This window comes from Penicillium citrinum, assembly GCF_028827155.1.
Source record: "Penicillium citrinum strain IBT 23319 chromosome Unknown utg000006l:1.0-3011923.0:1.0-3012962.0, whole genome shotgun sequence".
In the NCBI taxonomy this organism is placed as follows: domain Eukaryota; kingdom Fungi; phylum Ascomycota; class Eurotiomycetes; order Eurotiales; family Aspergillaceae; genus Penicillium; species Penicillium citrinum.
In genome coordinates this window covers 1,125,971-1,152,894 of record NW_026622691.1, presented here as the reverse complement: position 1 = coordinate 1,152,894, position 26,924 = coordinate 1,125,971, and the positions used below count along the sequence as shown (strand labels likewise).

At 47.2% G+C, this 26,924-nt stretch overlaps 10 protein-coding genes across 10 annotated transcripts; 5 read left to right on the top strand and 5 right to left on the bottom strand.

Moving 5' to 3' along the window:
• Window positions 1–1,000: 1,000 nt before the first annotated feature.
• N7469_006964 (glycerophosphocholine phosphodiesterase) lies at window positions 1,001–4,841 on the top strand (the record flags this gene model as incomplete). Its single annotated transcript, XM_056645882.1, has 4 exons — window positions 1,001–1,136; window positions 1,236–4,073; window positions 4,135–4,535; window positions 4,626–4,841. The coding sequence occupies 4 exons, from the start codon at window positions 1,001–1,003 to the stop codon at window positions 4,839–4,841; spliced, it is 3,591 nt and encodes a 1,196-aa protein (XP_056499323.1).
• Window positions 4,842–5,399: 558 nt separating this feature from the next.
• Window positions 5,400–6,198, top strand: N7469_006963 (arylformamidase; the record flags this gene model as incomplete). Its single annotated transcript, XM_056645881.1, has 2 exons — window positions 5,400–5,506; window positions 5,598–6,198. 2 exons carry the CDS (start codon window positions 5,400–5,402, stop codon window positions 6,196–6,198), a joined length of 708 nt encoding a protein of 235 aa, XP_056499322.1.
• A 620-nt stretch (window positions 6,199–6,818) lies between these two features.
• Window positions 6,819–7,832, bottom strand: N7469_006962 (casein kinase II subunit beta family protein; the record flags this gene model as incomplete). The annotated part of the gene is made up of 3 exons (XM_056645880.1): window positions 6,819–7,313; window positions 7,378–7,623; window positions 7,776–7,832. The coding sequence occupies 3 exons, from the start codon at window positions 7,830–7,832 to the stop codon at window positions 6,819–6,821; spliced, it is 798 nt and encodes a 265-aa protein (XP_056499321.1).
• A 1-nt stretch (window position 7,833) lies between these two features.
• Window positions 7,834–8,112, top strand: N7469_006961 (uncharacterized protein; the record flags this gene model as incomplete). The annotated part of the gene is made up of 1 exon (XM_056645879.1): window positions 7,834–8,112. One exon carries the CDS (start codon window positions 7,834–7,836, stop codon window positions 8,110–8,112), a length of 279 nt encoding a protein of 92 aa, XP_056499320.1.
• Window positions 8,113–8,316: 204 nt separating this feature from the next.
• cbhC (putative cellobiohydrolase) lies at window positions 8,317–9,792 on the bottom strand (the record flags this gene model as incomplete). The annotated part of the gene is made up of 6 exons (XM_056645878.1): window positions 8,317–8,361; window positions 8,419–8,660; window positions 8,721–8,978; window positions 9,039–9,176; window positions 9,232–9,485; window positions 9,557–9,792. The coding sequence occupies 6 exons, from the start codon at window positions 9,790–9,792 to the stop codon at window positions 8,317–8,319; spliced, it is 1,173 nt and encodes a 390-aa protein (XP_056499319.1).
• A 1,003-nt stretch (window positions 9,793–10,795) lies between these two features.
• On the bottom strand, window positions 10,796–12,207 carry N7469_006959 (uncharacterized protein; the record flags this gene model as incomplete). Its single annotated transcript, XM_056645877.1, has 2 exons — window positions 10,796–12,095; window positions 12,155–12,207. 2 exons carry the CDS (start codon window positions 12,205–12,207, stop codon window positions 10,796–10,798), a joined length of 1,353 nt encoding a protein of 450 aa, XP_056499318.1.
• Window positions 12,208–13,418: 1,211 nt separating this feature from the next.
• Window positions 13,419–14,246, top strand: N7469_006958 (uncharacterized protein; the record flags this gene model as incomplete). Its single annotated transcript, XM_056645876.1, has 1 exon — window positions 13,419–14,246. One exon carries the CDS (start codon window positions 13,419–13,421, stop codon window positions 14,244–14,246), a length of 828 nt encoding a protein of 275 aa, XP_056499317.1.
• A 691-nt stretch (window positions 14,247–14,937) lies between these two features.
• Window positions 14,938–15,435, top strand: N7469_006957 (uncharacterized protein; the record flags this gene model as incomplete). Its single annotated transcript, XM_056645875.1, has 1 exon — window positions 14,938–15,435. One exon carries the CDS (start codon window positions 14,938–14,940, stop codon window positions 15,433–15,435), a length of 498 nt encoding a protein of 165 aa, XP_056499316.1.
• Window positions 15,436–16,239: 804 nt separating this feature from the next.
• Window positions 16,240–17,199, bottom strand: gcy1 (putative glycerol dehydrogenase Gcy1; the record flags this gene model as incomplete). Its single annotated transcript, XM_056645874.1, has 2 exons — window positions 16,240–16,735; window positions 16,805–17,199. 2 exons carry the CDS (start codon window positions 17,197–17,199, stop codon window positions 16,240–16,242), a joined length of 891 nt encoding a protein of 296 aa, XP_056499315.1.
• Window positions 17,200–18,307: 1,108 nt separating this feature from the next.
• fgnA (polyketide synthase fgnA) lies at window positions 18,308–26,345 on the bottom strand (the record flags this gene model as incomplete). Its single annotated transcript, XM_056645873.1, has 9 exons — window positions 18,308–19,240; window positions 19,302–19,779; window positions 19,845–23,694; window positions 23,733–24,227; window positions 24,291–24,765; window positions 24,812–24,924; window positions 24,979–25,192; window positions 25,250–25,670; window positions 25,732–26,345. 9 exons carry the CDS (start codon window positions 26,343–26,345, stop codon window positions 18,308–18,310), a joined length of 7,593 nt encoding a protein of 2,530 aa, XP_056499314.1.
• Window positions 26,346–26,924: the final 579 nt, after the last annotated feature.

The following is a 26,924-nucleotide window of genomic DNA, read 5'->3' as shown; positions in this document are numbered from 1 at the left end:
TCCTTCTTCACATATTTTGGAAATCTTTTCCTTCCCACTATACTCAGATATTTTGATCGCGTTGATGCTGCGGGAACTCCAAGACACACCCCGATGCAAAAGCCTCCTGGGCTCTTTAAGAGGTGGATCCCAGAATCCCACTAATGAATGCTAAGATGTTACTCCAGAAAACGCCCCAGAAAAGTAAATGGGGGGGGGTCATCGCATCACAAGGACATCCTTTAGTAGTCTCAAGCAGCAGCCTCTTACATATTCACTACGATACTCACCGCATATCTAGCATATCTACAATATTATATACTCCCTAGTATATGTAGGTAGTTATATTGTACCGTATAAAAGGCTGTGGCAACTCATTAACCCTTGGAATCCCCATTGAATCCGCGGATCGACAAATCACCGCCGGCCACCGACGCACACCTCCTCCTCCTCCACTTCTCTGGAACACTCAACCCTCACACATTTCACTTTTCTTTACTCAACTCTTTCTTTTTCTCTTCTCTTCTCTTCTCTTTATTTCATTCTCTTCTCTTCCTTTCACGTGGCCCATACAAATCTTCTCGTTTGATCCACCGGGGGCCACATCAAGGATTATCACTTGACACCGCTTGTATCCTTTTTACTCCACTTCAACCAGTTACCACCAGGTACAGTCTCGGTCTTTAAGCTCCCCGAATCATTTTACCTTTCTCGTCTGCCTCTTCTTCCTCCTCTTCCCCCGTCTTCAATACTGTCTACCCCCCTATTCCTCATTCCTCATGGCGCCAATTATTCCCTGTGTGCGTCCGCTCACCTGATCACTTTTTTTTATTGTGACACTCAGGCGGGACATCTTCTTTCCTTTTTCTTCCTGGACCACCTCTTGAACTCTCATTTGTTCGTTTGGGGCTAAAACCCCCCACAAGAAGCGGTGGAAAAGATCGAAAGACCAGCATCGACTACAAACCTTCATTCTCTGAGTTGAAAATCGACCCGGTTTCAGTACTTGATTATCGCCAGCATGAAATTCGGTCGCAATCTCACTCAGTTCACCGTTCCTGAATGGAGCGCCCATTACATCAAATACAAAGCTCTGAAAAAAGTGATCAAATCGGCGGCGGAACAAGTTAAGGCGGGCCAAGAGGCGGATCTGGCTGGTAAGCCTGATGCTTTGTCGAATTACGAAGCTCCTTTGCAACCCTCGAGCACCTTCTAACCAAGATGCCCCGTTTCTTCGGCCTGTTCGTTCGGTATAGGTTTCTTCTACTCCCTCGATCGAAATGTTGAGGATGTCGACTACTTCTACAACAAGAAATACGCCGAATACGCGCGCCGATTAAAGCTATTGGAAGACCGATATGGATATTCGATGGAGGGTAATCATCCGTTGGATGCCGAGGAAAGTCATGATCTCCACGAAGCCCTCTTAGATCTGCGCTACCACTTGCGTCGCTTACAATGGTATGGTGAAGTCAATCGCCGAGGCTTTGTGAAGATCACCAAAAAGTTGGACAAGAAAGTCGGTGCCCAGGCGCAAAAGCGTTATCTTGAGACCAAGGTGGACCCCGCTCCCTTTGCCTCTAACACTCGTGCTATTAAAGCCCAGGAACGGATCAATGCTTGGATGGCTGTCATCACTGACAATTCTAAACCGGAAGAGAAGCTATTCGATGATGCAAGCTCAACTCACTCTACTCTCTCTCTGAAGCGTGGTCCTGCACGTCCTCATTTGAACCTCCCCGCTAGCGTGCTGACCGCAGTGGATGATTCCTTGAGAAAAGATGATACTCATGTTCTTCTGGAGTTACTCGAAACTTTGAAAACTTCCGCTGATCAAGCAGGCGAGGGAATCTTTTCTAAGGTTCTTAAGACTCTTATCCAGCGTGCTATTCTTCACCGTTCCAAGTCCTGCTTAACTGCACTGCTCAGTCGAGTTGACACCCTTGACGAGGACGATGACATTAACCGTCGTAACTGTCTGCACCGGCTCGTCATCTCGGTTGGCCGTGAACAGTCAACTAGCGATTCCGAGTCTGCTGCCTCTATGGTGCTCGACTTTCCTCCGGAGACATCTCGTTACATCACCCCTGCTGCACCACCTACCTTGCAACCTCCTCGGTCTGTGGTAAGGGAGGAGCATATGCCCCAGCAGCTGAGTCGCGATGATTCAGCGGTGGCTATCTTGCAGCATCTTCTGGATAATCTACGCCCTGATCAAAGGGAATCGCTGATGACCAAGGACCTCTCTGGGCGTACGCCGCTGCACTATGGCGCTCAGTATGGTTTCAAGGTCGTTTGTGAGGTTATCATTGAGCATCTGAAAGCTTGGGACATGTTCGATGTTAGCGCAGGTATTGATGGCCCCTTGTGGCAGGACGAAGATGGCTGGGCCCCTCTTCATCTGAGTGTGGTTGGTGGACATCCAAAGACCACCCGGTGTCTTCTAGACGCTGAAAACTGGAGAGAGACGCACGGAAATTCCGACCAAGTTAGGAAACAAGTCTCGAAATCGAGTGCGGTTCTTGCTCTTGCAACGAAGGCAAATTTCGTCGACATTGTTCAGCTGCTCGTAGAAGCTGGTATCGATATCAATTACCAGGATGAGCAAGGCGAGACAGCTCTCCATGTTGCGGCACGCTTTGGTCATGATGAGTGCGCGCGAATTATTCTGAATGGCTCCGATTATCAGAAAGCGAACCTGGATTTACCTGAGAATACCTATGGCTGGACACCGCTGTTTATTGCTTGTGTCGATGGGGCCCTGGGGGTGGCTAAACTGCTCATTGATGCTGGAGCAGATCTGGAGCGGTTCGATTCCTCTGGCTGGACTGCCAAAGAACATGCGGCTCTGCGTGGCCATCTTGAGATTGCACGATGCTTGGCTGAAGTCTGCCCTGAAGTCCCAGTCCCTCCTGAGTCTGAGCCTTCGCCGCCAATTCCAAGCCCTAGTCCTTCGCCAGCTGGTTCCCCGCCTGCACAGTCTTCATTGACGGATCGTAGGTCTAATGCTCCTGCTCCTACCTCTGCCGGGAGTTCTGGTCTACGCAATTCTGAGCCTATTAAGACATTTGGACATCGGTATCTCACCGACGAGACCATGATTCTAGTCAGTCTAGGTACTATGGACATGCGAAAGCCCTTGGAAACAGTCAGTCTTGATCGAATCCCCATGGAGAACGCGCACGCAACTCAACTTGATACGGCGCTGTCTATGGTGGTCACTGCCAGTGGTGCTCATGGCGAGCCGGAGGTGATTGATTTGCCGGTGCAAGATAATATCTCCACCGAGCCAATCGTTTTCCACACGACTGACGCTAGCAAAGTGCGTCTACTCTTTGATCTTGTGCCCACGTACTCCGGATCAAAGGAGAAGGTTGTTGGTCGTGGTGTGGCCCTGCTTTCCAGCATTAAGCCCTCTGTGGGATCGCAGCGTATCAATCTAAAGGGAGACTCTACAGTTCCCATCGTGGCTGCGAACACCTTGGACGTGATTGGATCAGTGACCTTCAATTTCTTGGTCATCACTCCATTCACGCATCCCAATATGTCTATCACAGGCAACCAGACCTATTGGCGATCTATGAGCTCGACTATGGTTATTGGCCACCGTGGTTTGGGTAAAAACATGGCCAGTCGCAAGTCCTTGCAACTTGGTGAGAACACAATTCAGTCATTCATCGCCGCGGCGAACTTGGGCGCATCCTATGTGGAGTTTGACGTGCAACTTACCAAGGATCATGTCCCTGTCATTTATCATGATTTCCTGGTCAGTGAAACAGGAATTGATGCTCCAGTACATACTATGACATTGGATCAGTTCTTGGAACTTGGGAAAGGTCGACACCGTACTGCGTTGCCCGACAGCGTAGATGTCAACGGGGATCCTACTATCTTCCCCCGACAGCGCTCCATGTCCGTCGGTGGCTCCCTTTACGACCCAACCGAACTGACCGAGAAGATTAAACATACGCGGGATTTCAAGAAGAAGGGGTTCAAGGGTAACACCCGTGGCGAGCATATCCAGGCACCTTTCGCTACATTGGAGGAGCTTTTCAAGAAGATTCCAACTCCCGTTGGCTTTAACATTGAACTGAGTGAGTTTCAACCGCCTTTCAAAGAACAGCTACATTTCGACGATCTAACCAAGGTCGCCAGAGTATCCCATGCTCCATGAGAGTGAGGAGGAAGAGATGGACACGTATGCCGTCGAGTTGAACTCTTTCGTGGATACTGTCCTCACCAAGGTCTACGATCTGGGTCAGGGTCGTGACATTTTGTTCTCCAGCTTCAATCCCGATATCTGCCTGATTCTATCCTTCAAGCAGCCCTCCATTCCCGTCCTCTTCTTGACTGATGCTGGCGCCTCTCCTGTTGGTGATATTCGAGCAAGCAGTCTTCAAGAGGCGATTCGATTCGCATCTCGTTGGAATTTGCTTGGTATTGTTTCTCAGGCCGAGCCCCTGGTGCTCTGCCCGCGTCTGGTTCGAATCGTGAAGGAGTCCGGACTTGTCTGTGTTTCTTACGGAATGCTGAACAATGATGGCGTTAACGTTGACGTAAGATACTTCTCTGCTCGATCCCTACCCTTTCCCCCCCTCTTCCACACCACACATAGAATAAGACTAATCCGAAATTGATAAATATAGTACCAAGTCGCCGAAGGTATCGATGCTGTCATCGTTGATTCCGTCCTTGGAATCACCAACGGTCTGATTCAGCGCCAAAATAAGAGTGAACGTACTCCTGGTCCTTCGCCGAATCCCGCACCCGTGGGTGATAAGGGGGCTATCAAGATTCCAATTCTTGACCAGGCGAAAAAGGATACGGCTGGCTCAAGCTTGAATCCCAGCACCATCCTTTGATTGTGTCATAGTTTTGCATCTTTGCATTATTTGCATTCTGATGTCTATAGTCACGTGTGAATTTCACAGCTTCAACAGCACATATCAATATCTATTAACAATGTGATTATGATTTGTTGGATGTATATATCCCATATCGTAGTATTGGACTAATTATCATTGTCTATCCCGATAGAATTAAGAAGTAACTAATTCCTACAACAGGGCTGTTGTAGGAGTTAATGCTTGCTAGTATTCGGCCATCCCGCAAGTTTGAGTTATATAGATCGGGGCATTCACATGAATACTGTCAATAGTAAATAAATAAACCAATCAATCTAGCTTGAATATAATACTATTTTCTTATACAATATAAACACTCTGATCTAACTAAATCATTAATTATCATCATCACTGCATAAAAATGATTCCGCCCCATTTCTTCCAATGGAATCCATTCGAATGTCCCACTTTTTCTCGATTTGGCCCATTGCTTATCGACCTGACGTCGTTGCATCTCTCCATTTGCACATCCCCAAACAATCCGAAGTATTTACTTCTTGTTCAAAAATCACAACCATGGCAACTGAACCAGGCAAACGAACTGTCACATACGGGCGATATCATAACCTCCAAACCATCTCCGTAGCCACTCTCCCACCACGTCCCAATGGTTTCTGGGTAATGTACGTACGCCCCCATTTCCCCCACCCTCTGCTGTCGCAAGAGATCCCCCCCTTCCAAAACATAAAACACAACCTAACCACAATAAACCAGCTACATCCACGGCGGCGCATGGCGAGATCCAACAATTACAGCAGATAGTTTCGAAGTAACAGAAAACATCCTGCGAAAAAGTCCCAACCTCCCAATCGCAGGATACGCCTCCATTTCCTATCGATTAAGCGCACACCCAAATCACCCCCAAGATGAAACGACTCCAGCAGAAGAACTCCGCTCAGCAAAACATCCAGATCACATCCGTGATGTCGAGGCTGCGCTAGCCTTCTTACAAAATACATACGCTTTCGGTGATAAGTATATTCTAGTCGGACACAGTTGTGGCGCAACACTCGCTTTTCAAGCCGTTATGGGCGCTGTAGCGGGTCATCGTGAAGTGCGATTCAACGGTGGTGTAAATGATACGGGAACCGGTGCGGAAACAGTATCTACTTCTCCCGGACCCCTTCCACCGAGACTTACGTCGCAGCCTATTGCTATTGTGGGTGTGGCGGGGATATACGATTTACGACGCCTTCGTGATGAACATTCGGGGATTTCGGCGTATCGGGAGTTTATGGAGGGGGCGTTTGGTGGGGATGAGTTACTTTGGGATACGGTTTCGCCGGCGCAAATGATTGGATCTAGGGGGGGTTGAGGGGGGATGGAGGAATGGTAGGTTAGTTATTCTTGCGCATTCTAAGGATGATGAACTTGTTGATGAAGGTCAATTGGATGCTATGAAGGAGGCTTTGATGGGGTGGGAACAGGGGAAAGCGTATGTTTCTGATCGAGGGGTTATGGATGGGAAGAGGAGAGTTAGAACGATGTCGATTGAAGGGGCACATGATGATGTTTGGTTGAAGGGGGAGGAATTGGCTAGAGTGATTAAGTATGCTTTTGTGGAGTTGTTGAGGATGGGAATTGCGCCTGAGCCGGAGCCTTTTGGAGGTGAAGTTTCGCCTTAAAAAGTTGGGTATTGACTTCATTAAATAAAGTATATTGCCCAATATACTGCATGTATATCTGCATTTAGCAACATCTGATTACTACATACAGATCTACGAGTCATGGCGATCAAATCTTTATATTCTTCATTTCGTGTTATCCAACGAAGCTGGAAGGAGAATTTAGATACAATGTCCGGGGGTAAAACACGGTTGGCCAAGGGAGGGCCATGAAACGCCATTAATCGTAAACACATATCACGCAAGATCTGATCATAGGAAAGGCCCTCATTACGCCGAATATTTGCTCATGAATTAATCCAGGTATGTATCAATTACCCAGATCCATACGGCCTGAAGCCGCGTCGCCTGTCACCTTCTCGCCCTTGGCGGGGACAATTTCCTCGCCGTAGTCGTAGGCATCATCGTCGTCACTATCACTTTCTTCGATAAATCGGTGGTTGATGTCATACTCAGCGAGACGTGCGCTAAGATCCTCTCGCATGCCGTCTTGCCAACGGGCAAGGGCGGCGGCAGCATGGACCTTGAAACCATAGATACGAGGCTCATAACGACGCATGCTCTTTTCCGGGTTCAAGGCGGGGTACACCTGGAAGAGGATGGAATGGAATGAAGTACCGAAGTAGGCGCCGTCAATGGAAGCGTGTCGAGAGGATTTGGGGTTATAAATATCTTCGCATTTGGGACAGTATAGCTTCACAGTGCTCATGTTGGGAATATCGGCCTGACCCATAGGAAGAAGAGCGTGTCCGTCACACAAGACACGAGGACATTTTCCAAAATCGCACTTCTTATACTTATCAAGCTAGAGGTCGTTATTAGCTTTTGGCTGTCTCTGCCGTGTTGCTTGGGTGGAATTGAAAACCTACCATTTTAGCGAGACCGCGTGTGGTTACTATGTATCGCGCATGTACCAAACCGTAGAGGTGGCGGGCAGACTTCTCAATTTGTTCCCGCAAATCATCATCGGCATCAAGATCAAACACATCCGTCACGAGATCAAGAGCATATTGGTAGTAAGGGACTTCGGTGTTCAGGCCTGTGAGATTGAATCGATCTGTCAAATAATCCTCGTCGATTTCACAGAAATATTCATTCCCTCGAGAAGAAACAAACTAATGGAGCGGAGGGATTTCACGTTAGCTGGAGTACACATATAAAATGACTTCGCTGCAATCTCCAGCTCCAGTCATCCGTCAAGTTGTCGCGGGGCACATCAGTGGGGCGGCGGGCGGATTTGGAAAATGCCGGTAATCAATCAACTCACCCAGTCTCTCCAGTAGCTGGTATAATCACTATCTGTCTCACTGTTGAAATCTTCCATGATGATAAAGGGCCAAGTGGCTGGCCGAATCCGTTCAAGCGACTTGCGCGCACTTCGGTGGATTGGGGGAAAAGGCACAGAGATTGGGTGGATCAACCCCGGGGGTGCTGGAAACCCCAACTACTACACCACTTGGCAATACCGTGCAGGTATTTATGTTCGAGTAGTCGAGAGTCACGGTCAATCCGTGAAGAGGGAGGTTTGGTTGGATGAGCTGGACGCTGCAGATAAGATTGCAGTCTGGGTTTGTGCCTGCCGTCGAGGTGGGCGCAGGCGGTGAACCCCACATTATGCTGGTTTTATATTAGGGCGGTGTGTCTGAGCTCTTCCCCACTACAACAACTACATAATTACATACATCTATATCTATGTCTACAAGAGGCATATGGAATGCCAATGCAAGGGTTTTTGACAAAATCTCTCGGACGTGTGATGCTATCCTAACAAAATACTAGATTCTCAGTCAATCTGCTATCCCATAATCTCAGAACGAAGGGTTGGCGTTCTGCACCAACTGAGCAAAGTATGCCTGGGAATCCAATTAGTCAATATGGATAAATGCTATCATTGGGCGATGAAGACTCACCTGGAACCAAGTTCCAGCCTCAGGGGCTGGCTGAAGAGCATCACTATAGCCGCAGTGGGCATCATATCGTGCCGAACTGCTATCTGAAGTACCATCACTCTCACCCCCTGGCTTTACCCAAACAAAAGCATCTGCCAACGCATCGCCGGTATCAGTTGTAGGTCGAACACCAAAGCCAGTTCCCTTGACATTGCACCAATCACCCCAGGCATTCTGCTGAGTAGGTTGAACGCCATTGCGGCCTGTGAGAGTTAGTACTGGTCGCATCCACATCCTTCAGCTCCCAACACAGGTTTACTTACCGGTGTCGATGATGAAATGAGCATCCCAGCCTGCGTTTTTCAATAATGGGGCCATTGCATTGATGTACCTCTTCTCGTCGCAATTTTCGTCTCCTGAAGTATAGGAGGGACAGCTCGAGAGGGACCAACCGTTGTAATTAGCGACGTTAGTTGCTAGACCACGTAGTGAAGCAGGCTTGTTAGCATCGTTATAGACTTTGGCGTATAGCTGAGCTGCTGGGCTTAGATTTGCAGGCCAGCCAAGCCATCCAGCATGTCCTGTAGTAAACACTTAGCTACGATCCCAAAATAACCAACGTGCATTCAACAGATACTCACCAGCATCGAGATACATCGACACATTGTCCAGGTTTAACTTGGTGACGGCATAGTTTGTACATTCAAGATACGCATCATGGGCATTCGCGCACTTTGATACCCCCATGTTGGTAACTAGATTAGCTAGGCTGTCGGGCTCTGCATAGAATCAGTATCACATGAATCATTGACTTCATAGTTCAAATCCGCCTACCTATGACAAGAATAGTCTGGACGTCCGGGTATTTCAAAAGTGTCGAGCGAATGTTATCAATGTATGTTTTATACTTAGCAACACCGCCATCGGCGATGGAATATTCGCCATTGCTAGCGAGTGCAGCACAATCACGATCAGGTAGATCATAAACCACAAAGATACCTGCATTTGGTGGATTTGCACCAGCTGCGTTCTTCGATTTAATATCAGCCAGAAAGTCGTCCATCTGGGAAACCTTGTCGGCCGTGTCGCTGAAATTATCAGTCAACGTATCAACCTGCGTATCCTTCAAGGTAAGTAGATCACAGATACAATAACTTACAGCCAGTAAAAGGACGGCACTTTGGCTGCAGAGCTAGCTGCAGCCGCCGCCGAGCCCGTCATGGAGGGAATTGCCGAAGCTGACACTTCAGATGCATAGTAGCTATTGACATACATCTGGTACCCTGAAAATGGATTACCTGTTGCAGCAGCTCTAGCAGTAATTACCGGATTGGCAATGGCAACTGCTGTTGCAGTTGTAACCATTAGAGGAACGAGACTGAGTAAAGACCGCATCATGGTAATGTAAGTTGGCAAAATGGTGAAGTTCAAGAAATTCACCTCAACTTGTAACTTGACTCTTTTAGGGCTGTATCTAGGCAATAGGGGAGTAGACCAAGGCGAGCTCAGATTCTGTTAGAGAAATGAGTGGGCATTATCTCGAGTTTTTATAGTAGAAATTTCTGGTAAATATCCCGCTGTTCTTTCGGCAGTCGTACCGGTTCTCCGAAGTAAAAGACTCCTGATTCCAAGATCCAGATACAACGCCAAGGACTTTCTGCAGACTGATAGTATTACTCAGGGACATGCAAGTCACCTGCAAAGTCCTGAAATTTGGCTAAAATGCATACTACGCGGGGAGACCCTTAATATCCAAACCCAATCAAGAATCGGGAATGGAACAATAAGGAGGCCAAGCTTGTTTCATGCGGGCTGGTTCTCTCCGTCCCCAAATTGGATATCATTCGCCGATCTCTATTCATCTCCATTTCTCATCATTGATGGAATCAATTGTTTTTTGTATAGAACACGGGTTAAGGGCCGTATGTCGGACTCTTTCGGCACGGAATGGCCTGGGGGTTTCATTTAGAGTTAAGGGTTGTGCATGTCATGGCATGGTGTGACTCTGCAGACAGCCTTGTGCTACATTGGTGTTGGATGGCAATTGGCTTACGGGGAATACCGGGGTTGTTCTGCTCAGAAAATTGATTGTAGGGCTGAGTGTGGAAGCAGGTGTATCCACCATATCATATGGAGGAAATTTACACAGGCTTCAAATTTTGAACACTACTAGTAGCTATTGTATCTAGCAAGTTCAGTAGCATGCTATTACTACAGACAGAGAGTCTGGAAGGGAATGATGGAGAGAGAAATGAAATTATTTGAGTGAGTGTAGTGGTATCGCGCTATAAGTATGTAGATCTGGTGTGAACTAGAAATTTCCATGAATATCCAAAAACTAGGGCCAAAAAAAACCAAGAATAAGATAACAACAAAACTGTCAAATAAATCGAGTTTCTCAGCGCCGCGCGCTATCACATTCAGCCAGGAATTTGTAAATTCCTTCCGCACCGTCACAAACTGATGAGGCGCGACCATTGCTGGGACTGTCTGGAAAATAAGGACGATCTCCAAGCTCACTGATATTGATACTCGAATAGCCAGACGTTGATGATTTCCAAGGATTATCACCAAAGAGTTCACCATCTTCGAAGCTGATTGCATTTCCAGAGTCCAGTCCAGAGTCTGGGCTCAGTGGACTAGGCAGTTCTGCCGAAAGCATCCCATGCCAATCAAGATCGTTCGAATAATGAGATCTCTTCGAGGGTTTCTCGAAGAAATACTCGACGTCTGAAGAGTCAGCCACACTGGGAGCGAAAGGAAAAAGCAATGCCATATCTGATCCATTACGAGCACCAAAATCCTCGTCTTGGGAAATGCGTCCTCGCTGGATGCCAATTTCATCACATAGGCGATCGACGGTTTCCGCGTCACACCCCGGGAATCGAACACGGATGGTGGATCGATCGTGAAGCATTATTGGAAGATCTCCTAATGTAGAAAGACGTTTGAGATCATTCAGGACGATAGAGAACTCCTTCAGAGAGCGGGCAAAGTCACCAGACAGAAGATCGGTGAGACCGTTTGAATTCAGGTTAGCGTCCCCAGAACCACCAGACTCCTGGTTCAGAGCGGAAAGAACACCGAAGGCAGTGATGGTTGGAGAAAGTTGGAAATCGATGTACGACCCGGTGGCGTTTTGAGGGATCGTAGTCATCTTGCGCTCAGCTTGGTCCTGAAGAACGGTGACAGCCTTGTACCGCTTTTCACCGGTACGAGGATCGATACCGTCGAATCGAACCTTTTGTCCGGACAAGAAAAATGCACGTACACCCTGGGATACATTCTGAATAACCTGGGCGGGGGCTGCAGGGCCATGGGAGAAGTAACGAGCCCCGCCGAACCGACCAGCCCCGATAGCATATCCGCCAGCAGTACGTCCAAGAGTACCGCCAGTCAGGTTAGGGCGAAGTGTTGACGCAAATGGAGCACGGCTGGTGAATCGACTGATGTTCGAAGCTACGCGAGAGGTCTTGTAGGCACTGGCTTCCGCCTGAGCTCCAGTACGAAGAGCCGAGACGAATGCACCGGCAGCGCGGGTCGAGAAATGACGACTTCGGGTCTGGCGGATCGCAGCTACTCGATTGATGGGATGTTTTGGGTTGATTCGGGCGTAAGCGGGTTGGTAACGAAGCAGAGCTTGTTGGGGTTCTGGTAGTTTGGCTCTTATGGCCTTCGAGGCCTTCTCATAGGCAAACCTGGGGTAATGTTAGCGGGGAAACACGACGTTGAGACAGAAGATTATGTTCAAACGTACCTTGCTGCTCTCCATACTTTGGGGAGCAGCAGGTGCCCATTGGCAGGCGCCATGCTGATAGTCAGAAAACAAATTACTCACTTAATGTGAGAGTAGTTGATGGAAGGAGACTCTGGGGGTGCCTGATGACGCGGGAGATGACGGCTTATCAGTTGCTGACCTCAGGCATGCATGTGGCGGTGCATTGCCACGCATGTGACTGGCGAACAATGATTGGAGGAAAAGCAGTGTGTACTGCTGAATGCATTGTAGACCTCATCATTCATGCAGATATTTTCTCAAGAGCATTCCGACTTCAATTTGAAGGTTGGAATTTCATTGATAAAGGTAGGGATTACTGGAGTAGTTGTGCTATGTAGAGAGTCTGAAGCCATTTACGCAGAAACTAGTAAAGAGCTTAGAGCAGTTGGCTATAAATAGTGTCGGTGCAATTGGACCTTCCGAGGGAGAACACCTTCGAGGTTGAATTTGGACAGTATCAGAACGCCGTGTGACAGTAGTAGGCCCAGCTTGAGCTTGACATATATTGTGGGGATCTACCAGGGGTCTCTGGTACCCAAACAATACTACTATTGCACAGCACTACCTAGAAAGTCTGGACCAGTGAAGTAATAGTTCAATGCTACCTAGCATTAAACTATTACTTTAAATACTGGCAGGTGTCTGGTAGGTGCTTTCTTGAAACATCTCCGCAATCTAAAATGCAAAGCCTAAAAGACTTTATTCAGTGGACGCCGTCACTTCGCGATATGCTTCTATTTTGGTGACTAGTCCAACATTAGTGTGTACTTGAATCTCCAGGCCTGCATGGCACCTGTTAACCATTCGGCGTGCGACTAACTCACAGCCAAATTTCCTCATGCGAGTAAAGCCGCGGCTGCTCCGAAGAATTCTGTTGTGTTGCCGATCTTCTCGTATTCCTCAGGTCTTAGGGTGGACCCCACCGTATCACAAACCCCTTGTTAACACTCTTTCACGGGAGTGACTCCTTCATGCCAAGCACTTAGCGAAGAGGATCGGAAAAACAATTGGATATTTGGGCGAAGCCCTTCGCGTTTTGAAGCCTTGGCACATGCGGCTGATCTGATCAGAGCCAATCTTGCCGTTATGAACACGAGGTTTCATTAAGGGGAAAGTATCTGAGGTTAAAATAGACATAAGTTCGGAGGACCCCGCAGAGTTCGCTTTTCACTCTTAATATCTCCGTTTATCCTGACTCGTTGAACCAAAATTCTTTGCTTCAAGGAGCGTACAATCCACAGCCATGAAGGCCATTTACTTGATATCATTGCTACAATGCCTCGCTTATCTGCCTTCTGCGTCGGCCTGGATCTATACATGGCACGATCCAAATGACAAAATGCTTTCCTTCGAAGACGATAAACCACTATCTTGCAAAGCGATGGATAATCCAAAAGGCAACATTTACAACTGGGAGCCTCAAGATGGGCATTGGTGCATGTTCCTGTACACAAATTCAAATTGCGAAAATCCCATCGTTGGTCGTACATGCAAGGACTATGAGTGGCCAAATCACGTTTCAGGCGAGCATATTAAATCGTTCAAGGTGACCAATAATACTGCCGGGTTCCTTTCAACGGCGACAACAGCAGAATCGACAACCAAGGCCACATCTTCACCCTCCTCAACGGCTGATGCCACCACCTCTCCAGCATCGGCAAGTGCCACAGCTACCAACGGGCCAGAGAATTCAGGCAGTGATTCCTCCATATCAGGCGGGGCGATTGCAGGAATTGTCGTTGGCGTCCTTGCTGCCGTGGCTATTGCTGCTATCTTGATCTTCTTTCTCTGCTGGCGACGACGGAAGAACGGAACGGAACCCAATCCCACGACCCGTACTGAATCTACATCTGGAATGGTGGAACTTTCCCAACCCGACGAAGAACAATCGCCCGTTTCCGAAAAGCCTATGTATAAATCACAGGGTCTGCGCGAGCTTACCGGATCTACCGGTGTATCTGAAATAGGGTCGGAGACAGAACGATATGAAATAGGGACAGAGAAGCATAAGTCCATTCCGGAGAGATACGAGTTGGATGGCGGGCAGTACAACTCGGATCGGAAGGCTTGAACTTGTAAAAATTCTCCATGATGAATACGTATCATCAATGTTGGAAGTGATAAGGACTGGAGTACTTTAACGCTATTTATACTATGATCAATGTTAATAATGGAGCCATGGAGCAGAATTTACCCAATCGCATTTACTCATATCGAGACTCGACAGACTTTTTGACTGGTCGATATCTTCTTTCGAGTTCCTTCTCAGACAATTATCCTCACCGAAACACCTCGCTGACCGATATCGTCTGATAATTATGTTGCCTGTAGATTCAAGGTGGCTTATATTAGTATTTATCTGCCAAGATACCGCCAAGAGTCTCCGCAAAGGCGCCATGGCTGATATTGTCATCAAGTCGGAGATCTAACGGCTTAAATCCGAAACTAAAACCATAGTCACTCTAAATCCAGCCTTTCATATCTCAAAGACCCGTAGAAAGGATTACATGCTGACATCCATGCGATCTGTCGATCGCTCCACAATCGGTCAAGGACTATCTGCGTCAGTGTATCTCGGCATTTCATCGATTTGAAAGCCATCTGCAAACCATGGTACTTAGTGTAATGCCTTGATCTCTTAATAATCTATATAAGGATATCATGCCTCGCTAATATCTCAATTGAGTTATTGTTGCGTATCGACCTTTTCCCCACGGTACCAGATTCCATCAATTTCACCGGGAGCGATTTTCAAATTGAAAATGTTACTCAATTTGTCATTTCCTCTTCTACTTGCCTGCACAAATATAATTCCAATCGCCATCGCGGCACCCTCATCATCAGCCTATACGCCCGGCAATAATATCCCAGAGCAATTGTCTACAGGAGAGACCACGCAGGCTACATCCTCTATTCCAGCTTCCGATAGAGGTATCAACAACTACGCGAATACAGATCGATCAGGCAATGATTTACCACTGGAGATTACTTTAAACGGAAGAAACGACCCCGTAGAGGAAAGAATCGCATTATGTGAAGCTGGATCTGTGGGTGCTTGCTATGCTGCGGTTCAAGCAGGAAAGTCAGATACCAGTCGGTTCACGACTGATAATCTCGACACAGAAACATCCTCTCTTTTCCCTTCTACCGGCGTGCTTGTTGCTACTTTCGGTGCCTTTTGTATTTTTGCTATGATACGGGGTTCTCGGAGACGAGATGTTGTTCCACAACGAGAAGAGAAAAAGCAGACGGGCATATAAAGTGTACTGGAACTTTGATGGAATTGATGCGATTTGGATGGAAACGAAGATACTTGGAAATTGGGATTCTTGTTTCAATGGCTGGAAAAAGAAATGTATCATGACTTACGCATTCACGATTTGGATTTTGTTCGACAAATATACGGATTTAGCTAGCAAAATGCATGGACGGTGGATAGAAAATTCACGGAGGCCTCTAGGATCTGCGAGTCTTTCGTCTTTTCTAAATTTAGAATCACACGAAAACACTAGATGGTAAATACAGTATTCCTGTTAGCATCGTCCATTCGGCGTTCGCTGGTGGATCCCCAGAAAGGAATTCTTGGTCTTTAAGACGCAGTCTAGTACAGCTCCAGTTTACGGGTCTGGTACTTCAAAAGCAAAAAGCTTGACCCTCGAACTAATTCTGGGGGAATGCGTGATGATCTGCAATCCGAAGTAGTATCAGGCGTACTAGGCTAACCAGACCTGCTTTCGCCAAGAAAACAACTAAAGCATATCAACTCGACATCACAGAAAGACACAAACGAACATGGCTGCTAAACAATGGAAAATCACATTTGAGATTAATAAATGGTAACTGATGTGTACCATACTTGATGGGAGCTTTGGATATGCAGCCCAAGTACTAACTCTAGCGAACGCAGCCATATCTGACAGCGCAGAGATAGAGTTTGGATTGTGAGCTACAACGATTACCTACTTGACGGAAAGAAAAATCAAGAGAAAGCAATCAATTTTGGTATCTAAATCCTATAATACTCATAAAGCCATCATGAAGTGCCAGTTTCAATCAGCACATATTTACTCGTCATCACCGAAGAAGACCTTAATAGGCAACCAGGCGTCACCGCAGACCTTGAAGCGGTCCTTCAGGCCATCAAGTTGAGCAACCTCATCGTCAGACAGGGTCAAGCCATCAATCTCATAGTTGCCATCGATGCGGGCCTTGTTGACGGACTTGGGAATGACACTCCAACCCTTCTGGATACCCCAGACCAGCAGAACCTGCTGAGGAGTCTTGCCCTTCTTCTCAGCGAGCTTCAGAAGAGTAGGGTCCTTGTACAGAGGAGAGTCGGTAGAGCCAAGGCAGGAGTAACCAGTGGAGTGGATGCCCTTAGAGGTGTTATAGGCGACCAGCTTGGGAGAGGGGTTGTTGGGGTGCAGCTCGATCTGGTTAACGGCGGGAACGATCTTGGTGCTGGGGTCGTTCAGGAGGATCTCGAGGTTCTTGATGCCGAAGTTGGAGACACCAATGTTGCGGACCTTGCCGGTAGCAGGAAGCTTCTGCATCTCTTGCCTATAATAATTGATAATTAGAATGATTTCGATTCCGTCTGATAGTATATCGTGGACGACTGTAACTTACCAGGTCTTGATAAAGTTCCAGTCGGGCAGGTGCTTCTTCAGGTCATTGGGGTCGGTAGAGCTGGGCCAGTGAACCAGGTAAAGATCGACGTAGTCAACACCCAGGTCCTTGAGGGAGGAGTCAATGCCCTCCTGAACACGGTGGTGCCAGGTGTTGTCAAGCTTGGTAGTGAGCCAGATCTGCTCGCGGGGGACGCCAGAGTCACGAATACCAGCGCCAACCTCGGCCTCATTTCCGTAGGCCAGGGCAGTGTCAATGTGACGGTAGCCCTTCAGCAAAGCGTTCTTAACAGCCTCGCGGACCTCATTGGGCTTAGATTGCCAGGTACCAAGACCGATGGCGGGAATCTTGTCGCCGGTGTTAAGAGTATAAGTCTTCTGAGTGTGGTTCGACATTATGGCGGTTCGTCTAGGAGAATGAAAAAGGAAGAGGGAATTGAGGAGAAATAAGATCAATGGAAAAGAAAAGAAGCGAGAGGGTCAGGGGGGCTTCAGGCCATTTATAAGTTAGGTCAGGAACGTACAGTAAACTGGGCAGGTCCAAGCATTCAATGATGTCGCAACCATTCAATGATGCCCCGCTTCCAATGTGGGGGTCTTCCCTCTATGTACATAGTACTCCGTAGTAAGTAGTATTATGCCACGTTGCTAGGCTGGCGATTATGCGCCTTTTTTTTTGAAAAAAAAAAATCTCCTTAGGATGTACAATCGGTGAGCCGAATGCAATTCAGCCGAGTGGATAGACACGGTCCAATTCGGTCTACAGAAATGCGGCTGGGCAATCCGCCCAACATCGCGGGGGCTCCGGAGCTTCCAGCAATGATGCCATGGCGAATTGCATTCCGGCTAAATTCAAGTCTGAAGCCACCAATGAGAAGTCGGGGAATTTGGACTAAAACTCCACTATAAATCAACCCTGTTAAATTCCCACAATCTTTGGGTTCTGGAAAGTTCGTTTGATGTAAGGAAACAAGTAAAGAATGGTTCATTCATTTCATGGAATAATTTAATATACAAAATACTACGACTGAGTCTAGTAAGTCCAGTAATACTATACAACTGGACGAACCTGTGGCTATTAGCAGTAAGGTACTGTCACAACAATACGGGGTATTGTTGTATCTTATCGGGTCGCGTGGCTAGGAAGATAAGCTTAACCGGCAGAACCAATTCCTTCCCAGAGGCCAGCATGTGCTAAACAGTCTAGATGGAAATACGTATGCAACATCCTTGCACTAATGCACCATAGTAGTACAGTATTATCCAAATGTAGATCTTGTTTCACATTATCCATCGCGCTTAATTTACATCAAAGACACTGAATGTCCATCAAGACAGTGGAAGTACTATCTGCCCTCCGATACTCCCGCATTTACCCCTTCACATCCGGGTAAATTCTACGCTCTCCCTCAATTCTACCGAAGGCCTTCTCCAATCTTCTCTCCACTTTGAGCCATTCGGGCAATCAATTAATCCATGGATACTATGTTCATATTGCCAGTGATCACGCTCCATGCTGCTGTTTTAATTTCCCGGCCAGTGTCTCTCCAAGCTGTCGCAACGAAACAGATTCCATGATCTCGAGGACACTGATCTGCAATCCTAGTGCTTTTCGGACCCAACGCCTGAGCTCAATTGCAGTCAGTGAGTCAAGTCCCATTTGAATCAAGCTCAATTCAAAATCAATATCCATATCGGCCGGCTTCAGCAAGAAGTCATAAATCTTCCGACCTGTTTCATGTGTGATTAAATCAACCGTCGAAGTCTCTTCCAGGAGCAATGTTGCGGCCGTAGCGTCCATTCCAGCAAGTTCGTCCTGAAATCGCTTGAGATGGCTATCCTCTAGACCTTTCTGAGAGACCTCTTTCATCGGCAAATTATGATACATACCCATTCGCCGGTCACGACGCCAGTTAGTCGTGTTCTTGGGATCATTGAGATGAAGCTCTGACTTTAGCCCCATGACGAACTGAGCATTGTGCACCCAAGGCTTCAATTCTTTCGAAACAGCTGGATCCATTGCATTCTTTGTCTCTTCTCCACTCTTAGTATCTGTCGGCGAAGAGTTCAGTAGTGATGCCTCCACGCTGTCAAGAAACTCCTGCTCTCCGAGCATATACAGCCCTTGCATCTTCAGATTTCTCAGAGCCCACGGGTTTTCCGCAACATAGCCAACATCGTGAATTGGACTGATACAAATTACGGACGCTGGTAGGCCCAAGGAGTGCCTATACTGAGTGAATGCCTCAGTAAACATGCAACCCGCCTTGTAGTTACCCTGTCCAGGCTGATCAACGACAGTGACTGTCGAACTCGCCAGCCAGAAGTAGTCCAAGTCATGATGTAGAAAGGCTTGGTGGAGGTTCCACGTGCCCATCACTTTCGTATCGTTTGCATCAACCCAGTCAGTCCATTTCATGTCAAGGAAAGGTGAATCCTATTTCTTCAAGTTAGCACCACCAGATCATATCGAATCGAAAAATTGAGGCTTAGCTTACTCTTTGCGTCATTGCAAGGTGAAAGACTCCTGATATCCGCACCGGACAAAGTTTGATGGCCTCTTCAACATCGCTTGGCTCATTAACGCTTCCAGGGACAAGAGTCACAGAGCATCCCATTGCTTCCAGCTCCCTGGATAAATTCGTGCTCTGAGTACTGGTGCCAGCACCTCGAGAAAGGAAGACTAGATTTCGAGCACCTCTTTCCACCAGCCAAATGGCCAAAGATGTTCCAAGTCCTCCCATGCCACCCACGAGTAGGTATGCAGAGTCTTGCTTGAATTGCAGGGGCTGGGGCTTCAAAGATGCTGCCAGAGTATTCGCATCGTCAGGCATGTTGAGGATAGTTTTGCCAATCTGAGTGCTGGACTGCAAATTGCGGAAGGCATCCTTTACATCTACCGCATCGAAAGAGTTTATGGATGACAATGGGCGCAAAAGTCCTTGCATACAATTTTCCATAATTTGTTTGAGAAGACTGCCATGTCACAAGTTAGTAAAGGATAATGCTTATACAGGTACTCAATGAGGAACCTGACTTACTCTCGGACCACCTGTGGACGGTTCTGAATGAGGTTTCCCACATCGATTTTCGAATACGATCTGTTCTCTAAGAATCGACTGAGATCGAGACCTCCACTATTCGTAATATTGCCGTCGCCAATCTCAATCAGTGCACCGCTCATCGCCACACACTCCCATGTTGCATCGAGCAAATCCCCCGAAAGATTATTCAAGACAAGTTCGACTCCTCTCCCTTGACTTTCTTCCATTACACCGTCGAAGAAGGATCGATCTTTTGAAGAGAAAATGCGGGTCTGCGGGATGTCATAGTTTGCGACCAGATACTCTCTCTGCGCTTGATCACTGACTGTAACATATAGATCCCCGCCGATCATCTTGACAACTTGGATAGCAGCTAGTCCCACGCCAGTACAGGCAGAGTGTATCAACACGCTCATGCCATTTTGAAGACGGCCAGCATCTAGCAGGGCATACATTGCGGTTGAAAAGCAAATCGGGATTGTGACGGCCTCCGGAAAGTCCATGGAATCTGGTATTTTTAACACAAGCTCGCTGGGGACAACTACATGCGTAGCAAAGCCCTGGCCCTGGTTGATGAAAGACAAGATACGATCACCAATGACAAGCCCTTTCACTTCGCTGCCCAGTCGGGTGATGACCCCCGAGACCTCGAAGCCTAAGGGTCCGTTGCCTTGGTCCAAAGGTCTCTGACTTGTGATATGGAGGAGATCTCGATTATTCATGCCACATGAAGATACCTTTATCTCAACATGGTTCTCGGGAATGCTTTCTGGGATAGGTGAAGATCTCCAGGTTAACGAGTCCAGCATTCCAGTGTGCTCGATATCGAGCGTTTTCACGAATGCGTTATGTCCTCCATTGCTCTTGACTTGGACCTCTTCCGTAACGGAGAAAGGGTGGTATCTCCCGACGTGAATAACGCCATCGTCGACAATGAACTCTTTTTCAGAGTCAAGAAAATCTTCCTTATCGTCGTCCGAACTGATCTTTTGAAACACTTTAGAGATCAGACATTTGAAGTCTGCCTCCCGAGGATCAATTTCCAATGTGCTGAAAGAATGGCCGAGTTCAGATCGGATAGTTCGTGCCACACCGATGGACTGAGAGCTTCTTGGATCCTGGCATTTCATTTGCGTGGGACTCGTAAGCCAAAGAAGCTTCCTATCCCCAAGGGAACCAATGAATCTCTTGAATGATTCGAATCTTTCCTCCGATATGTCCTCAAAGAAATTTGATTCCAAATCTAAACAGGAGATTATATCATGGTCCATCGGAAGATCCGCATTGATGTTACTGAGCTCGACAATTTGCGAGATCGATTCAGGGAATGCAGAAACCACTTTCTTCGCAACCTCACTTTTTGAACTCTCTGCTAGGACTGTGATATTTGGCATTTGTCTGCTTAGTGCAGGGGCCTGGTTTCTAGCCACCATCACAGCACAGTATCTGTACGGCTCTTCTTCGTCGTAGACGGTCGTATCAACGCCGCTGAATCCGGCAGCCCTGAGATCTTTGTCCCATCGAGATACAGAAACATATGGTTGGTAGGGTCTACCATCCTCTTCTCCGAGCCACCACCCCGAGAAATTACCGAACATGAGATTCGTCGAGGGAGTCAGACTGCAGATCTCAGTCATGACAAGAAGTCCGTCAGGCTTTAGTAATTGCCGGATGTTCCTCAGCGAGTCTTTCAGCGAAGGTGTTGCATGAATGACATTCGCACCAAGGATGAGATCATAAGATCCAGCCAGAAAGCCTTGCTCAATGGGATTTTTCGATATATCTAGAACCTTGAACTCCATATTCGAACAATTGCCAAAGCGCTCTTTCGCCGTGGGGAAGAAACCAGCGGAAATATCAGTGAATGAGTAGGTCGAGTACGGCGAGAGACCACACTCGTCAGCCATAGCACTCAGAATGGTTTGTGTGGTTCCTCCAGTACCAGCTCCAACTTCGAGAATCCGAATATTAGGCCTTGTATGAGATAAAAGACGAACGAATCTGCTGTAGTCGAAAGTGATTGTGTCATAGATACTGGCTAAGATGTTGTCCTGCATGAGCAAATCCAGCGTTTCGACTTTTCCAGAAAAGATAGCTTCTGCATTATTCAATATACGACAAAGACCAATCGCGAATGACTTTCTGGATCCGTGTGAAAGTGAAGAGATCTGGCTTTCAATCATAGCTTGTCTCTCATTGCGTGGAAGCTCCACGTACCGCTCAGAATCATCAACAAGCTTGTGCTTGCCAGCGAGAGCAACTCCAATTCTCTGATTTAGCCAATCACGAAGCTTGGCAAAGTGTGGTTGGCACGGATGCAAATACCTGACTCTCTCTGCCATCTCAATAATCCCAAGCAAGCCAAGCTCCTCTTGTTGACGTGTCTCGACTCTATTTGGCTTGGGGGGAATGAAGAGAGTAGAGAGGTCGACAAAATCAAAATCCGGAAGCCATTGTAATCGAGCACAAGCATGGACATCGGTAGTATCGCCGGTGCTTATGTCTTCAATGGGATGAAGCTCGATGCCAGAAGCGTGTAAGACCAAGCTTCCATTGATGGCTCCTTCGACTCGCGATAGCTTAGGGTTGTCATAGGGCTGCCATACTCTTGCGTCAATTAAGTCGCCACCAGGGCATACTTCAATTTGTTTGATCCCCTTTGGTACAGCAAGCTGGACGAGATTTCGTGGAGCGCCTTTGGCTTTTGCGATCAAGAGGAGTTGGAGAAATGCGTCGATAGCACATGGGTGAAGTGTAAAAGGAGAGCGGAGTTTAGGGGACCTGTTGACGACTTGGCCCATTGCACACTCCTTTGAGACTGAAGTGGTTACATCTCGAAGGCCACGGAATTCAGGTCCAAAGACGAATCCCACATTGCTCAATCGGCCGTAAAATTGGGTACAGTTCACAACTCGGGGCAAAGACAGAGGTGTCCAATCCACGGATCTAGGGCTTGTGATCAAGCTGACTTGGCCCTCGCAATGTCGAACCCATACTGAATTATGGAAGGAGGCGACGGAGAAGTCATACCATACCGATTCTTCATTTCCAGTTGGGGTATGTCGACGAAGACTGGTGATGAGCTCCGTTGGCGACGAATCCGACAAAAGGAGGGCTGTTAATGCCACCACATCACGCAAACGATACCCATCAGCATGGGAGGAGTGGGTGATTTGCCTCAATGCTTCACCGGCGAGAGCAACGTATCCTGCAAATGGGAAAACGACATTATCCTGGACTTTATGATCAGATAGCCAGGGTTCATCTTCAAGATGAAGCATATTTCGCCACTGTGGCTCTGTCTCCGAGCTCTCGACTACCATCGAGCCCAGAAGGCAATGGTGTGGATATTTCCGATTTCTCCATGATGAGGAGAGTCGACTCTCTTTCCAATATGATGTACTATGATCCCAGGGATATGTTGGTAATCCGGAAATTGCCTTCCCGTGAGGGTAAACGTGTCTGAGATCCAACGTGACGTTACGCTGATACAGATGACCAATCGAAGTTAAATAACATGCAAGGCTGTCTTTAAATCGAGTCAAAACGGAGATGTACTCGCGTGGTTTCGACTCTGCGGTGAATATCTGGCGCAAAGGGCCCGCAAGTGCGGAATGAGGCCCTATCTCCATGAAGATTCCGTCCTGCTGTTCTGACAGGAGTCTTGATACTGTGGATGAGAATCTCACAGGGGACTTGAGGTTCTCCGTCCAGTATCTAGGACCTAAATCTGAAGGATTATCCACAGAATTCGTCGTCACGGAAGAGTAGAAAGTGGCGTTTGACTGATTTTTCCTGTTTTGAGAGATCTCGATCTCCCCCCTCAAGCAACTGCTCATACTCTTTGCTGAGAAGCTCCATATGATCTATTTTTTGGTATTAGACAAGCTCTCCCCAGCGGAAGATAAGTATTCGGAAATTGGCACATACATGAGTGATAGGCAACATCCACTTTCAATGCTCTTGAGAAAACATCGGGCTTGGTCTCATTGAGCATGTCGATAAACCTGTTGACCTTCTCGAGATCTCCTGAGATAGTGGAGCTCTCTGGACTGTTTTCACAGGCCACCACAACGCCATCAGTTAGGTATTGGGAAAGCTCCTCAGAACCCATACCAACTGCAGCCATTGCTCCAGCCAAGGTTTGTTTGTCTGCAACATAACCCCGATAGTAAGCAATAGTTATAGCTTCATCCATTGTCAAATATCCGGATGCATAGGCCGCTGCAATTTCGCCACTAGAATGACCGACAACAGCGACTGGGTCAATACCCATGTTCTGAAACTTATTGTAAAGAGCCACCTGAATTGCAGTGCAGAGGGGCTGTGAAAGTTGCGCTTTATTGACTTGGCTTGACTCCTTAGGCTTTAACAGTTCATCTGAATTCTGAGATTAATATCTGTCAAGGGATGATTTGAAATGAGAGGAATGGCTTGACTCACCGAGTAAGTCCCAGGTGGGCGGATGGGCAAGACTTTCAAGCTTACGATTCATCTGTAAAAGATCGCTGTGAAAAGCAGGATCATTGTGGATTAGCTCGTTGGCCATTCCAGGCCATTGGGCACCTTGTCCACTGAAAACCAATATCACTTGCTGGGGGTCTTTTGGTGATATTAGACCTGGCCCACTCTTGATGACTTCTCCTTTTTGAATAATGGAAAATGATCTATGTAGAAGATGCTCCCTATGAAGGGCTCGAGTATACACCATGTCAGCAACTGAATCTGGGTTCTCACAAATCCATTCCTGATGAAGTCTGGATTGTTCGCCCAATGACCATTCAGTATTGGCCGAAAGGAGGAGCAATTGGGGCATGGACGTGTATTCCAGCTTCTTCACTTTCTCCGCTTCGTTCGTGATTTCTTTGTCAAATATACCATCTCTCTGCCGATATGAATCTATGATTGCCTTTTCTTTCTATCAGAAAATTCGATGATAGAAAGGGAATATGGCCAATACTTACATGTACATTGCTGCCACCTATCCCAAAAGAGTTGATGCTTATTCTTTCAGCGCGGTCGATTGGAATTGGCGTCAGGACAGTGGGAACTTTTAATTTGTATTCCGAAAATGGGACTAAAACACTGTCAGAGATTGAATCCACATTTTTGAGAGGGTTGATAGCCTTACTCTTTGGATTTGGGTTCTCAAATTTGATATTGGGAGGAATGGATTGTTGTTCCAATGCCAAAACCGCTTTAATCAGAGACGATATACCAGCAGAGCCTTCTGAGTGCCCTAAGTTGGGCTTGATAGATCCGATGTAAACGCCTTGCTCTCCGAATACCTTACCCACAGCAGTGGTTTCAATCGGGTCACCAGTAGGTGTTCCTGTTCCATGACACTAAAGGTTTTTGGTTCAGCAAAATGATTGTCAATCATTTTTGAGTTGTCTTCATACCTCGACAAATGATGTATGCTGTGGATCCAGCCCGGCATTCTCATAAACCTTTCTCATCAGACCTTCTTGTGCAATGCCATTTGGAGTAACTAGGCTGTTTCCTCTGCCATCGCAATTTGTCGCCGTTCCTCTTACAATTGCCCTCACGGGATTACCATCTCGCAGAGCATCATCAAGACGCTTTATGTACACTGCTGTTATTGCCTCGCCTCGTGCATAACCGTTTGCGGAAGCATCGAATGTCTTGCATGATCCATCTGGAGAAAGTATCTCTCCAGCATCTTGGATAATGCTTAATGTGGGGGTCGTTATAAGGTTCGTTCCAGCTACAATCGCTGCTGTAGCGTCGCCACCATGTATAGCCCGGACAGCCTCGTGTAAGCCGAGCAATGAGGATGAGCAGCCAGTCTTAAGCACCATACTAGGATTTGTGTGTCAGTATGTCATGATCACCGACTCTTTCTCTCAGAAGATGTAAATACCTTGGTCCCCGTAAATCATATTCATAGGATACACGGTTTGCAATCATGAGATCTGGATGTCCAGTAACACTATAACCACCTCCTTGATGAGAGTCCTTCGCACTCATGACAATCCAATCTTCTGCAAAAGTACCAACATAACATCCAATGGACTGACCACGATAGTTGACTTCGCCTGCATCTTCGAGGCATTCTCGAGCAACTTCGAGAAGTAGCCGTTGCTGAGGATCAGTCTGATCAAGCTCATTCTTAGACATCGTAAAAAAGCTTGTATCCAAGTTTGAGATATCATCCTCGAGAAAGTAGCCGTGCTTGGTCTTATTGAAATCTTTCCCCCCAAGACTCTCGTTGAAGCCCTGGATATTGTAACGAGATTCGGGGATGGGGCTCCGTGCATCATTGCCGTTCTTTAGGAAATTCCATAGATCCGTGCCACTACGAATACCTCCAGGAAGACGAAGTCCAACTCCGCAAATTGCCACGTCGGGTATATTCCGAAACTGAATACTCTCTCTGGTTGGGCTTGTTGTTGAGGCATGGGAGATAGGGTAGGTAGGAGTAAACTCAGGTGTTGCGGACCTGGATGTCCCAGAATTCATACCAGTGTCACTCATGATGGCCAAACTAATACCAACGAAAATATCAAAGAGTGTGAAATTGGTACAGTAATATTCTTCATCATACAAGCTGCCACAGCAGGTTTATAAGGCAACATGTCTAGGGCTAGAGTTCTGGAGGCAACAGTTCTCCGCGGCCAAGACTTACTGAACACTAGTAAATGCAAATACCCATTTCTTGTTCACATGCCTCCGCCAGTTAGCAATCATTATTGGCTTCCAAAAAACGAATAGCCGTTCCGTGAGTCTTGTCTATCTTCAAGGCGGCTTGGAACAAAGGTCCCGCATACCGAAGGACGTTTCGTGATTGATCATACGCTCATCAACAGACTCGGCTTATGCACCACTCAGCTTGCCAGGACATCAAAATTTAGGTACAGTAAATGATTAGAGCCTGAATCTGAACACAAGGATCCTTCCGGAAACAGTCATGGTACCCCACTGATACCTATCATAGTAATATTCATGCAGCATGCTATCTTCATCTTGGGCGAACCACGTACCAGGACCCATGACTCGGAAGGGATTCCAGTGAGATATAGTTAGTGTCAGATACGTACGTGTCTAGCTCGACCC